Genomic DNA, 14,712 nt, shown 5'->3' with positions numbered 1-14,712 from the left:
CTTCAGAGTCCCTTCCACCCCAAACCATACTATGATAAATGTAATATAGCACATTGCTGAGTTTTCTGCAACCGATTTTATCTGAGACATATTCCCTACTCACAGACTAGAACTGTTCTTTCTAATGAACTGCAATACCCGATGATCAAGATCAACCAGTTAATTATAGTAAATTCAAAACTAGCTTGATAAATTTCTAGTGAGGGGACAAGAAACTGCTAGTTTGAAATACAACTTTATTTTTTAAATCAATATACAATCTACAAAATGTTATTACAAGATTATCAGCATGATCTCTTTGCACTTATACTGACAAAAGTCTCAAATAAAATTATAGTTTCCATTAGGAGTAACAGCACTGCTTCAGAGTTATCAAAATTATTGCTAAGAGCTACTAACTGCAGCAGTTAGTTACTGTGTTAAGTATCAAAAAGACAAATAAATGCAAAATAGAAGTCTGGACACCAACACCACAGCAAAGAAGTCTGCCAAGTAAAATAAACACAACCAAAAGTAACATGTGGAAACCTATGTTCAGAAGTAAAATTATTTTGGACAATTGATACAAAATCTGGAAGAAAACAAAGCAAGGAGCCTAAGGATGACAGTGGCTTGGTATCAAGTTCAATGGTGTGCATCATCAGTCTCATTTCTGAAGTTTCTTCCCAGGGGCAGCAGAACCATTGTACCCAATCACTGCAAAGCTTCAGCTGTGGCATCCAGTAACACCTCTTTTCCTACCCTTTGTGCTCTCTTCTGGTTGGAATAAGCAAGCATTGCAGGTTTCTTACTGACATAAAAAAATCATCTACAGACCATTAACACTATTCCTTTCTTCTTTTTTTTTGCCTCTCTTTTCTTCTCAAGAGACTTTGATGCAGATCCCATTTGGTCAGTTAAAAGACTTCCACTGACTCCAGTGGGTGTTTGAATTCAAAAATACATCAAGTACCATTTACCTGGAGTAATACAATTAGTATGAGAAAGATGAATGCAAAGATAAACTTTATAAAGTTTGTCAGTTTCAGCAAATACGACATTTTGTAAGTAAGGCAAACACACTATTAAAATAGTTGTTCTCATTGATTTCTGTTTTAAATATAAAATCTCCCAAACCCTGCTGGTCCTTTGCGAAAGAAACACAGATAGCATCTAAACAGTACCCTGAAGTAAATGCTAGTGAAATGTCAGCATCTTAAGTGACCTAGACAGTTGGAAGCATTTCAGTGACTGCAGGCAGTCGCTGCAGGAAGCAGAGATCAGACACGTGTGAAACCTGGTTCCTCACATGAAGCCAATACCTCATGGGTTATTTAAAGCTCCGGTCCTTCTGCTAACTGGACACTGCTTATGCATCACAACAGCTTATAGCAACTGTTCCTCATCTCCATTCCCTTCCCAAAATTACAGTCAGACTACTTGTAGCCCAGATTTTTAAAGAATTCAGAGCCCATATGTTTACTCAGTATCAGCTGCTGTAACATTAATGGAAAATGTTAGCAATGAATTTTAAAGTTAAGAATATTTTTTTTCAGTAAATTCAGTTGGTCAAGACAACACAGAAGAAAGGAGAAGCCTGGTTATTCTGGTTTGGCATGTTGCAATATAATAGGAAGTTACAATTTGATGGCAGGGAAAAAAGTCAGACAAACCCAAATTTCCTTTCATTAAACTGCAGCCTATTTCTAAATATTCTGACATAAAGGCATATAAACATCAATGTGAGACTGAACAGGGCAATTATTCAACCTTAGGCTGCACTAATTGTCAAGTTTAAATTGAAAGCCATGTATTAAACAGAGTAACTTTCTTTCAGTGTAGCAGTATTTCTGTGGAAAAAATTCCCTGTTATCCTGATCTAATTCTGATTAATCACAAGTCTTGCAAGCCTCAGATGAAAATCCAGAGGTTTGCAGCACAGATAAAGCTGCGGCTTGACCTTTTCATGTTACTGAGTTCAGTAAGTCTGAATTATCATTTGCACCGTAACACCTTAATACAACTCTATAGCAGGAATCATGACTTGTAAGGTGGTCATTCATTATTTAAGCCACTCATTGCAAACAATAGCTTGTATCTTGAAGGGCCAACACTACATAGGCTCCTTAAACACGTCCTGAGACACACCTGAGAGCAGAAAAGCAGCCACAGCTTCTGAAGGACCTGTAATACCACCAGGTAACCAATGCCCAGGAGGCGAGTGCTGTGAATGGGGATCCTAAACTGAAAGAGATGGAATGGAGATATTCATGTTCCTCCTCCTTAAAACCAAAAATAGGGGCCAGCTGGGCGAGACAGGCTTTGGAGAGCAACCACTGTTAATAGGTTTACTGAATTAGCTGTTTAATGCCAATCAAAACAAGTCAACCTGGGACAAAGGTAACTGCAGGTAATTGCAATGCATATTTTGCTTCCTCTACCTCACTGGGCAAAGAGGTTAATAAATACTGTAGCTGTAGTACAGCCATGGACTTCAGCAAACTGCAGAGCTTGCCACATTGCTAAGAATAAACACTTTGCCCTGGTGGCAACACTGTGCCCCTTAGTTCAGATAAGCAGAATATAAACCAAAATTAAAATTAAATATTAATAAAACACACCAAATATGACTTGGAGGTGCTAATAGCTTCTCAAGTCAAAACACAGACGGAGAATGCAACAGCTGAGACATATTTGGATCACTACTATAGTCCAATGCTCGCCTAGATTTATAACAATATAATCTGCTAATAAAAAGGGATATATAGAGAAGCCCAAATACTGTAATAGTCTGTTTGGGGCTTTGGTAATACAATACCCATAAAAAACCTGCCCTCAGGACTTACTGGAGAATCTATTACCCATTTCATTCTCAGCTTCTGGATGGGGGAAGAGTTTATTGTGATGAACTAGGTTCATATTATGGTCTTCTGTTTCCTCAGACTGGTAATTTTCTCTGTGTATATCCCACATATTTCTACTTTTGGGGAATACTATTTATGTGTATTTTTACACAGTGTTCATATAAACAGTTACAAGCTGTACAAAATATAAAGATATAAAGTGAGGCAGTGCATTACTATATTTTTGTTCTCCACTAATTTTAGTTTGAAGTGAGGCTAATTTTAAGAAAACTGCAGCTGAAAAAAAAAGGGTATAAAGAGCATTTTTTATCATATTTTTGCAGACCTGAAATTACAGCCTGCAGAAAATAACAAAGGGGATAATGGCTAAAGGGAAGTATTAGAACCTTTCCCTAAAGGCCAACTGTTTGTTAAAAACACAATTAACACATTGGCATTAGTGATTAGTAACTCAGGCTGCCTAATGAAGCATCACAGCTTCATGTCTCTTATGACAGTCCATTCCTGCATTATTTCCCCATGGAAAACACCTTTAGAGCCAGAACCATGAAAACATCTCCCTTTCCATGCATGTCTTAAAAGTTGCTCAAAGCCACAGCTTCTGATGTTACCATACCAACATCTGGAACTTGCATCGTAAAGGAGACAGAGCAAATAGCAGCAACCAGGTTTTTCTCCAGCTTGTTGGGAGAAGCCTCCTCTGGTGTAAATTCTCCAAGCCTCATCAGATTAAATGGGCCTGGATTGATTTACACTCACTGAGAATCCACCCCTTATCTCACTTGCTACAGTAGTGAAATGTGTCTAATGCTGGTACACAAACTTCGGTCACATTTGACATACGGTTTTTTTCCCAAGAGATTATATTGATATTATATTATATAGTGAACTATAAAGTTCACTATAAAGGAGGAGACAGTTGCAGCCACAGAAGAATAAAGAGCATTATTGCAGAGGACCCTTTTTTCCCAATGAATTCACCCAGTTTCCAACTCATTAATTAAGGCTCTGGTCAAGAAATATTATTTGGACTTGTTCTGCTCACATACAAGGAGAGCCAAAACATAAGGAATCTTAGTTTTCAAACAGCACTAAATATGTAATTGGTCCTTCTGGACCTTACACAGGTGCTGATAGATCATAAGCACTCTGAAAGTTTTTATTACCAAATATTACATGTCCGAGTGGCATGAACCCTTTGAGTAGTGCCATTTAGGTTTCAATACGGAGTATGAGATATTTCCCAAGTCACAGATACACAAGAGGAAAATAATACATTAGAATCAGTCAATGAAGTGCTCACATCCTGCCACTCGGACAAGGAGACCTTACTCATAGCAGGTCTCCCATGACAGGATGTTTACTTGAACACAGGCCAGTCAAATGAGTACTGATTAGGAGACTCAAACCCATAAGTACTAAAAAAAGTCAATGACTGTGTTTACCCTAAACTAGGTCACTGCTTCTTCTAACAATAGAATTTCCTATGTAAATTGATTCCTACTAATATCCTGTGACGGTGCCTCATGTCCTCTTTCATTGCATTAGGCAGTTGCCAGCCTTATCTGGGTCTTCTCCATCAAGCCTAATCCACTTCTTTTCAATTTCAACCTGTAGGTAGAAAACAAAAAACAGCAGGTAGAATTAGCAAATAATTGGACACTGAAAATGTGAACTGCAGCAATGACATGGAAAAAAGCTTTGACACAAAATCAAAATATTTCCAGACCCAACAGATTTCAAAACCACTACTCCCAAAAATAGCTCAAACGAGGAAAAAAGAAGCTGCATTCACAGTTCTGTTTTCCAGTCTCATCTTTGATCAGACAAGGAATTATTATTTAATGATTCTTTTGCTCAATGTCATTATCAAAAGTGCATGCAAGATATGTTTAGAATACAAAGCACATTTTCTTTTCAAATACTATATGGGGGAGCAGGGAGGGAGAAGGGGAGGAAAATATGGGAAGCATAGCCCTGATGATACCTGGCAATTGTAAAAAGCTTTCTGAACCACGTGTTTCTGGGGCTGCAGATCACTCTCTATGCCCAGGGACTTCACTTCTGTTCCCGAGGCACAGGTATCATGAACAACAAACTGGACAGTAGCAAATGGGTACCAGTCAGATGGTATCTCCTGGTCTGATCCCAGTTCCAGTTTGTAAGAGAGGCTGTGTGGATGATCCAAACCTTGGAAAAGAAAACCACCAGACCATTAGAGAATTATCTTTTCTTTGTTTAGGTTCATCTCCCAGCAAGAGAATGCAGCTTTACCTTTTATAAATGCAGAGCTGTTGTTATGATATAAGATTATTCTATCTATAATCTTTTGCTACTTGGCATAAGGTGGCCCCTTGTTCCTTTTCTGTCAGCTTCACCATATTTGTCACAGTCATTGCAATTTTACAAATTAATTTACACAAGATTTACCATATCCTTTCAGCTTCTAATTGAGAGAATATTACAAATGTACGGCTTTGTGGCTAAATTCAAACTATTTGATGGAGTCCTGGTTTTCCCTTAAAAATATATTTCTTACTCTCACAGAAAAATAAAAACTGGAAGGTCGCAATGTAGCTAAGGCAGAGATGCTACCCTGTGTCAAATAACCCCCTTTCCAGAGCTCTCTGCTGTAGAAATTTTACTGCAGTGCTTATTTCAAGTACGACAGCTATCTTGTGTACCATCATTTATTACAGTATGTCCACGGCAGGAAGATAAAGGTGCAGCTCAGAGTGCTGCTCAAACAAGATACATCCCACCTGCCAGGATAAAGGCTACCTGGAGTCTCTGTCTAGTGTGGAAAAAAACATAGCCCACTTCTTAAAAAAAAAAAAAAAAAAAAGGAAAAAAAAAGTACTGCTAAAACAACTGTGATGCTATAAAGCAGAGTCATTAGGGATTTGTGCAGCATATTCTGAATTACTTCAATCATCCTAGGGATGATCCTAAGGATCACTTGCTTCAGCATTTCTTACATGTGGCAATGATAAGGAACTTCTGGCACACAGGAACACCAAGGTGAAAGCCTGCTTCCCAAAGTAACTGGAGTCAGCAGACCATGTGTGTGAAAGCAAGATAACACAATTTAGTATAATGAAAAGAATCTTCTCCAAATTCTTCAGGGCAAAACGTAGCAATTCTGCATTTCTCCTTCTCTCCAGGATTTTAATCATCAGCATAGATGCTGTGGCTGCAGGCAGGAAAAAATAATAAAAGAAGAGAAAGGATTGCCTGTATTTTGTCAAAGGCAAGCCTGGCAGTGTATATTTGGTTTTCATCCATTACATTGAGTGGAATCTCGAAGTTCAGGAAGAAATGTCCCATTCTTTATGCACAGGTTTACTTCAATGACAGGAATCAATTCTATGTCAGAATAAAGGCAAGACCGAAGATGGAGTTAACATAAACTGAGCTTTATCCATCCCATGGGAAAAATCATGCTAATATTCCACATCTACAGGCTCATAGGCATTTTGTAAGGCAAAAAAAAAAAAAAAAAAAAAAAAAAAGCTGCATCTCCATTGCTCCAAGGAGCCTTGGGCTGGGTGCCAGTTTGTGCTGCAGTGTTTCCCTGTAACATTACACAGATCTCTGGGCACATCTCAGGAAAGGGTCCTGAAAGACGCTGGAGCACAAAAATCCCCAGTTTGCAAGGAGTGCCATGCCAGGGACATGCAGCATGTGGCTGAAGTCTCCAGACAATAACACAAAACACAGAGACAAGTAAAACGGAAACATCAGGAATTTTATTATGGAAATAGAGGAAGGAACAAAGTCAGAAATAAGGATTGTAGCCACCTGCCAGCATCCTGAGAATGAAACTGGAGCATGGAACAAGTGTGAGGAAGAGATCGTGTTTCATCACTCATATACCCAGGGACAGGCAGATCTCTGCACCTCTGTGATGTGAACCTTGTCCATGATCTGCTCCTGGTCACCTCTTGCTGTGTCCAAGCCCAATTCTCTTGCACTAATACTCTCTTGGTCCACAGTCCCTCTTCCAGACTGCCTGGACATGATGGAATGAGCCTCTGTTGATGTGGGCCTCTCCATCCTTGAATCCTCCATCTTCCCAGCAACAGGACACTATGAGGAACATCTTGTTCCAGAGCCACATTGCAAAAATGTCATCTCACCTGAACTGTGCTCCTTCTGGCTCCCAGGACCTGCTCCTCTCTCCTATGGTGGTGCCAGGATGCAGCTAGGAAACAAACACATTTACTCGACCTGCTCTTTGTGCTGTTTGCTGGGTTGGGCTGCACAGACTGCACAGTGCCAGCCACAAGTGAAGCATCCTGGGGAGAACAGCAGGAATTGCAGCACCAAGGTGGCTTGGCATGTCTTGGCCAGGGAAAAGGCATTCTCTCTCTCTGGGGCTGTGGTTAATCAAGGATCTGAGGAAAAAGGGTTTGTTGCTTGTAGTTAATTTGTGGTAGAAGGCAACCAGCAGAGATCTAAGGGCTTCTGGAGCAAATTTAGAACCTTCCTGGGGATTTTATGAGGGAGGCCTATGAAGCAATGGGAATTGTCTAGCACATTATTTTGTCTTCTGAGAAATGGAATCCAGAAGTAATCACTGCTTGGAATTTTCCTGGGCAGATATCAGATGGTAAATGTTGGATAACAGATGTCCACTTGAGTCCAGGCATAGATGAACATACCTCTTGGGCTGTTGCCGAAGGTTTCCCTGCTAGACATGGTACAGCTGTGATTCAGGACCATCCAAAGAAACCTCTGGGTTTATATTCCAGCTGACCTACAGCCATGAGGTGGTCTTGCTGTTGGGATACAGTGAATTCTGGGGTGCTTCCGTTTTCTTAGGTGGTAACCTGCAAAGGCAGAGACAACAGGTTTGGGATTTGGATAAGGATACTGCCTTGGGTCCTCTGGAGCATCCTCCATTGGACCTTTTTGCCTATTCCTAAAACATAGGGCTTCCCTCAGCCCATCTGTCTCTTGTACCAACACCAATACCAGAGGGAGGTACTCACCCCTTCACTTGTGGAGAAGTTCTTCTGCCACTGCTGGGCTCTGCTGGGAGTGTAGAGCAACTTCTTCCCATCAGCTGTCAGACGACAAATTGACTGACCAGCATTTTGGAAGACTGTGAAGATCCCCCCAGTTTTCACCTAAAACTGAGCAGTTCTTGTCATCTCTGCTCCATGAAACCACTGTTTCCCAGTCCTTGTGTTACACTGAAGTTAGAAGAAGAAAGAGAGACTGTGTGTAGAAGATCCTTTTGCAAAAGAAACTGTAATGCTGAAAAAGCCAGATGTTGGCCAGAAGGAAAGAAAAGGTGGTGCTGTGGAAAGACAGGTGGGTTGGAGCAGGCACAGTGTGCTAAGGTGACATATTCAGAGCCCTGACATATTCAAGATGACAAATCCAAGCCCAGCTGTCCAAAATGTGGCACATCAGGCACTGTTGAGACATGATCACCTAGACTGATGTAATCAAACCACTCCTGAGAGGCAACCAGTAAAACTGGGGCAAATTACTGAGCTTTTACTGTCTGACTTATGAGACAGAAACCCTGAAGTTTAGGTATCTATGCAACTTGTTAAGACTTGTGTGACCTGAGAGATTTTAGCCCTAATCTGAAAACCTGGCTCTTATTTCCTGAAAGCATTCCATTCTTGCTCTCTGTCTCCAAAGAATACCAACAAAAAAACCCAAAACAAACAAAAGATCAGTACAACTAAAAAAGTAGATTCCAAATAACATTTAGCATTCATGTAGCATTTCAAAAGTAATTAATAACCTAACTTTGCAATTATTAACACTATTTAGCCCTTTTTCACGTGTGTAAGTAGCATTCATGCAATCTTGATCTGACAAAGGCTCGTGAAGCAAAGCAATTAAAGCCAAAATAATGTACTGGTTATCTTAGTTATGTAATAATTCTATTTTTGCCAAAAGACGTCCAGTTCTAAAACTCTTACTTTGAACATGAAAGCAAAAACAATTACTAAGAACAGATTTACATGCATTAGGGTTGTTAGTAACTCCTGCAGCTATGTCTAAATGGTTACATTTATCCAACCTGCTGCGAGAAGTGTGTGGGGAATAGAGGAGTGGGACAGTACCACCACCAACCACCACTTCACAGTGGTGCCAGTGCCAGAAGGAGGTGGCTGGGCAGGGATGGAGCCCATCTGACAAAGCCATGGCTTTGAGTTTCCACCTGGGCATCTTAGAAAATAAGAAAAGCAGCACCTTGTGGTTCTTGGGAACCACATCATCTCTCACAGCAGAGTCCATGCACAGATGCTAAAGGCAATAACAAGGCAGCCAGCAGCTACAACCCCCTGAAGCTCCAATTTGCTGTGTTGTTCAATCCCTGCTTCCTCAGTGGCTCCATGATGCAGCATGAAAGAAGAAGTAATCAGCTGAGGAACTGTTGCTTTACACAATGGCTTGAGGAGGATGGAGGCTAGAGGAGGAGCTAGCAGGCAATATTACAGAGCTCAAAATTACACAGCAAGTTATTGAAGCACAGTGCTTTGCAGTTTAGCCTCTCCCTTGCCCCCTGGGAGCTCCCTGGGAAGCAGCTGACACAGCTGCTCCACTGAGCAGTCTGGCCCCAGTACTGTGCATAAATCATAACATGTTCTGTGTTTCCTTACACAAAGCCCCAATTTCACAAACATACACCAAATTTGCAGAAATTTCACTGGATCAGTCCTTCAAAGCCTATTTCTTTTTAATTTTTTTTTGTTTTTTAAAAAAATAATGCTAAAATTCTGACTCCATACATAATATCTATATATCCAGATAGGCAAAGGCAGCTTTTAAAAGTCTGGTATTTCTTGTAGCTCCTACTGACTTCACTTGACCAGCACTTTTCCAAGAAAACACTTCAGTAGAATCTAGTGGATATTAAAATATTTCAGTGTCTATAAATGGATCCACAATGTAACTGTAGGCAATCTTTCCTTCTCCCTTCCTTTTTTATTTTTTTTGTAAGAAGCCTTGGACAAAAGCTTTTTGAAAGCAAAATCCTCAGCATATTTTTCTGCCTGCGGTAAACACATTATGAAAGTTTACATATTTGTATTAGTCTGACTGTCTCCAGACTTTTGGCACGCCTTGGGACAACTCTATTTTTAAACTCTTAACTGTGTACAGAGCACTTGATGTAAAGGTTTAAAATTTATCTGGGCAGTATTACTACCAAAATGTTTTTTCAAATGCACGAACATTTCACAGAGACAAATGATTCTGCAGATCTCAGCTAGAGGATTTATTCAAATGTCAGAAGTTTAAGCTACTGGTAGAAAACAATCTAACGCTGAGGAATGCCTCAGAAAAAAAACCCAAACAAACAAAAAAACAATCAAACAAACAAAAAAAACCCCAGTTCTTCCTTTCTAACTTAAATCTGAAGTTAATTGTACACATGAAATCTTCAGGTGAAAGAACTGCAGGGAATTCAGAAGACTTATAATCTTCTTTAAAATTGCCTAAACAGCTGACTTATTTTACAGAAGCAAACCTACACTAAATAGCAAAAAAATACTAAAAGCTACCCAAGCAGTCCTGTAAGCCTTGGGAAAACACATGGATCATAGCAACATGGTGCAAATCTCTGAAACTTGGAGCACAGGACATGGATTTTTGAAGACCTGAAGAATTTTCTTCTGCCTTCTCATTCTACATCTCGTCATCAAGACCTCTGCCCTCCCTGTCCATTTTCCAGTCTCCCCAGCCCATGCCCTTCACTTCCCTCTCTCTGTCATTGCTCTTCCCCACCATTAGTCCTGGCTTAGTAGTAGAATGTCCGAGACCAGGACATAAGAAGGTAAAATCTTTTCTGGACGTTTTAAAGAGGCAGTTAGCCCAGACAGGATAATACAAGACTAGGACAATCCATATGTTATGGATATGGATTATCCTAGTCTATATGTATGTAAGTAACATACACTTACCCCCTTTTTTAAAAGTACAGATTTTACAGATATTTTACTTGAAATGCTTTAACAGGTGCCCTTCTCTTGCACAGATCCCCAAAGCCTCAGGTACACATAATGCAAAGGATCAAGCAAAGGATCAAATGCCTTCACTCTAGTGAAGCAGGATATTGTTTTCCTCAAGAATTTTTGTGCCTTTAGAAAAGTGCTATGAAAGGTGCGGGTAACATGACTAAAAATTGGAATTTTAAACCCAAATATTTATATTTTTCTTCTCCAAAAAGTCATATTTTCTCCTTTAAATTAAAATAAATTAACTGCTTCCATGTGTGCAATTAAAAACTGTAGCTTCTTTTACTGCTACAAGTCTTCCGTGAGGTACCACCACCAGAAAGAAATGAGAATACAGTGGGAGGCATTTTTTTGTCAGCGCAGTTATTGCCATGAATGTACAATCTCAATGCACAAACCCATGAAAGAGATAATAGAAACCAGCCTTTGCAAAAGCACAGTTGCCTTCCTACAGCAAATCTAATCTCAGCACCTTCTAGTTCTGTATCATACCTACCATTTCTTAAACAATGCTAGAAAGCCAAGATCCAGCAGTGACAATACCACCTTTTCTCTTAGCTGTGTGATACTGGGTGAACAAATCATTTTACCAACTTCTGCTTCCCATCACACCCATTGCCCAGCTGGTACACGGGAAGCATAAACCCTTCCCTCAGCCTTGCTGCTACAGACTTGAGATTTACTTAGAATGATCAGCTCTGTTTCCATGATACCACACACTTGAAATGACTGACAGTACATCTGCCTCTATCAAATAAATCACAAAAACATGGTTTAAAGAAATTGATACGTCTGTATTCTCTTTTTCCTAAAAGATAACTCCGGCTTCTACCAACAGCATCCCACAGATAAAAACCCAAATCACGACATCTGATGAAGGTGCACAAGCATAAACCCAGTGAAGACACACACCCAAGCCCATAGCACAAATTATTACTTGAATTTTTATCTGGAAGCCTGTCAATCTTCCACACCACGGCCCTGTAGGCACTCTCGTATTTTGCTGTTCCAACCGAGACTTGGATAACAGGATCAGATTCAACCTCATGCAAAGCCCCAAGGCATGCTCTCCTATTCATTTTTGCTTTTAGGGACTTCTGTCTTTGGAGGTTCATGGTCCAAAGTGCTTTGATCCACTGTGTGGGAACAGGAAAGCGTATCATAACATTTTCACAGTACTTCACAGAGGGTAAACGTGTCAGGATCTGAGCAGTTGAAGAAATGTTTATGAAAGCCTGAAGTTCAATGTATGCGCCCTGAACCACCACTGCTGCCTTCACAGAAAAGGGAAGGTCTTGCCCATTGTAGCGTGTCCTGAAACGCATCAGTTCCAGCCTGCAGGCATCTGGGGGTGTAAACTTAATAATCCGTGATTGCTCAAATTCCTGTGCTTTGACACAGTTATGGAAATGGCAGTCGAGAATATTGATCCACTTCTTCTCCTGCTCCTTCTCAAAGTAACGCTCGTCCCTCCTGTGGAGTTCCAGGTCGTTCAGGGTTAGAAAACACTCGGCACTGCCGTTCACAAAACACAGGCAGTAAATGTGTGTGATCACTGCACTTTCTACGATTTTTCCTTCGGCCTTAGTGACTTTCCCCCAAAAGTTATCCACTATTTCCAGAGTCATTTCTTGCTCTTCATAATTCCTCTTTTGTCTGGAAGCAGTAGGAAGTTTCATGAGCTCCTCCTCAACCGTCATGAGGAAATCAGTGAAGTCGTTATAATCTGTGGTGCCCAGCTTTAACATCTGCTCCACCTCCGGCTCATGGATCACCTCTACTTTGGGGTGGTACCTCCTCTTCTCCAGGTAAGACACACACTCGATCTTCACAGTGTGGATTTTTCCTGAGACATTGTAGCTCTCCAGTTTAGGTTCGGACAGCTTGCACTGTGGCTGCAGCTGGAATTCCTTGAAAGGTTTCTCCAGGCCCTTTTCATAATACATCTGCAACACCCCTCCGGCCAGGACACTCAGGTAAATAGGGCCCCACTGCCGAGATGACATCATGTTCTTCTTTTCAGGAATCCTCAGCATGAATGGCCACCCATCTGATCTTTGGCTCCTGAAAAGGCTGCGTGGGATGGTGAGGGAGAGCTTGTGCCATGCGTGGGTGCTGGAGATGGATGGATTTTCCACGGCCTCACAGCTGTCAGCTTGCAGGTGTTCCAGCCTCTCACAGATGTAACTGAAGGAGCCCTGGTTAAGGCTTTTCTGATCGTGACAGGTTTCTTTGTGTCTAGGATGACACCCGCTCCTGTCAAGCACTTTGTCCTTCCTGGGCATGCTAACATTAGCTGGTGACATGCTGAGGGAACACCCTTCCTTCCAAAAAGGACTGGAAAAAGCACAGTCACTGTGAAAGTACGGAAAGTGTCCTGGAGCCAGTTCCTCACAGCTTCCTGGTGGGTTAGGGTTTCCTTCTTCTGCTGATTTGGAGACCAAAGTCTTACCTGGATGGTCACTAGGTGAGGGGTTCAAAGGAAGGCTGCTCAGTTTCTGCGAGGCTAGGGATGAGCAAATCCCAGGGGATGGAGGAGGGTTAACATTTGATGGCCATTCAGGGATAGGATAAAGCATGTGAATCCCAGACTTTGGAATGCAGGGGTTTCCCGGGTAGTCTCTGGTAGGTGTAGTAAGTGGAGAGTTGCTGGGGGGTCCAGGACTTATGTAGAAATCAACTACAGGAGATGAGAGCGGAGTGCTGCCGGTAGAGGATGACCTACTTGAAGACTCATGAACACTGGACAGGTTGAGCTTAAGGCCATTTGGTTTGCAGCTACTCTGATTGTCAGCCAGTTTCTGAGGTGACTGGAAGAGAGGCTCGTCATCAAAGGTGACCCAGTTTGCTGGATTTGGGGAACACATCTTGTAGGAGAAACTTGAGGTACTTGCACAATGCATCACCCGCAAGCCATCTATGAAGAAACAACAAACATGATTCAAATCAAACTCAAATCACACAAAACTCAAATTTGCAAGCAGTTTGCAAATTCAGTCTACTTTGTCTATAATCTGAGATAATAATATTCAGTCTATAATATTCAGTCTATAATCTGAGATAGCTGTGTAGAAACAGACAAACTGCCCATGAATCCCCACTGCTCTCCCAGATTGGGGATTGAAGGGAGTTCTAAGCTCTGCAAGCTATTCGGAACATCTGATATACAGAGCCTCTCAGAGAGCAGAGTGCCCCACAGCAGTACAGGACTGCTTAAATAATACTTTCAGCTTCTATATATATACTATTTATATTACAACATAATACTATACAGCTTATGCATAATTTGGAATATGGAGAGAGATTTTCCATACTGTGCATCTCCTCTGGGTAAGATTTCCCCTCCCTCCCCCATCAAAAAAACCCTATAATTTTACTAAGAATGGTGTAGCTGTTTCCAAAAATAGAATCAGGAGGGAGAGAGGGGATTATATTTTTTTTAGAGAAGCTGTAGCAACTCAGTGCCGATGGCAAAGGTACACATGCTGCTGCCATCAGGGCAAAAACCTGGATGCCTGCCAGACCAGGGTAGGAATCTCTGTATATCAGTTCCTTCAACCTAGGCTTATGCTCTTGGAGACTGGACATGTTATAAGGAACCACTGGAAAGTCATTAAACTTTTAAACAAGAAATTAGCCCTAAGGATGAGCAGTACATTCCTGCTGAGGAGTAGACTGCAAGCCTCCGCCGCAGACAAAACGCTGATGAAACACAAGTCAAGGCCAAGTAACAACATTCACATCTGCCAAGCACTGAATTGGCTGGTGGCCTGGAAAAAGGACAGGTCTTAAAACCAATTAATAAACTCCACTTCATCAAACAAAGTGTCTTTGGTAAAGGGCTCAGCTGGATGTCCTCGGAGCAGGACTAGAACCAGTAAATC

The 14,712-nt window shown here is 41.2% G+C and overlaps 1 protein-coding gene across 1 annotated transcript; it reads right to left on the bottom strand.

Moving 5' to 3' along the window:
- Positions 1-4,379: 4,379 nt before the first annotated feature.
- Positions 4,380-13,710, bottom strand: STON1 (stonin 1). The gene is made up of 3 exons (XM_062489366.1): positions 11,766-13,710; positions 4,831-5,033; positions 4,380-4,454 (listed from the first exon to the last, which is right to left on the bottom strand). Exons 1-3 carry the CDS (start codon positions 13,693-13,695, stop codon positions 4,380-4,382), a joined length of 2,208 nt encoding a protein of 735 aa, XP_062345350.1. The 5' UTR covers positions 13,696-13,710.
- Between the last annotated feature and the right edge of the window lie 1,002 nt (positions 13,711-14,712).

The sequence above is a fragment of the Cinclus cinclus genome, chromosome 3, assembly GCF_963662255.1.
Source record: "Cinclus cinclus chromosome 3, bCinCin1.1, whole genome shotgun sequence".
In the NCBI taxonomy this organism is placed as follows: Eukaryota; Metazoa; Chordata; class Aves; order Passeriformes; family Cinclidae; genus Cinclus; species Cinclus cinclus.
This window is presented reverse-complemented; position numbering and strand designations above follow the sequence as displayed.

Coding starts and splice junctions, on each gene's coding strand:
- STON1 (XM_062489366.1), bottom strand. CDS start 13,695: ATGTGTTCCCCAAATCCAGCAAACTGGGTCACCTTTGATGACGAGCCT. Junction 5,034..11,765: donor GCTTCCAGATAAAAATTCAA/GTAATAATTTGT, acceptor TTCTTTTCCAAG/GTTTGGATCATCCACACAGC. Junction 4,455..4,830: donor AAGCTTTTTACAATTGCCAG/GTATCATCAGGG, acceptor TTCTACCTACAG/GTTGAAATTGAAAAGAAGTG.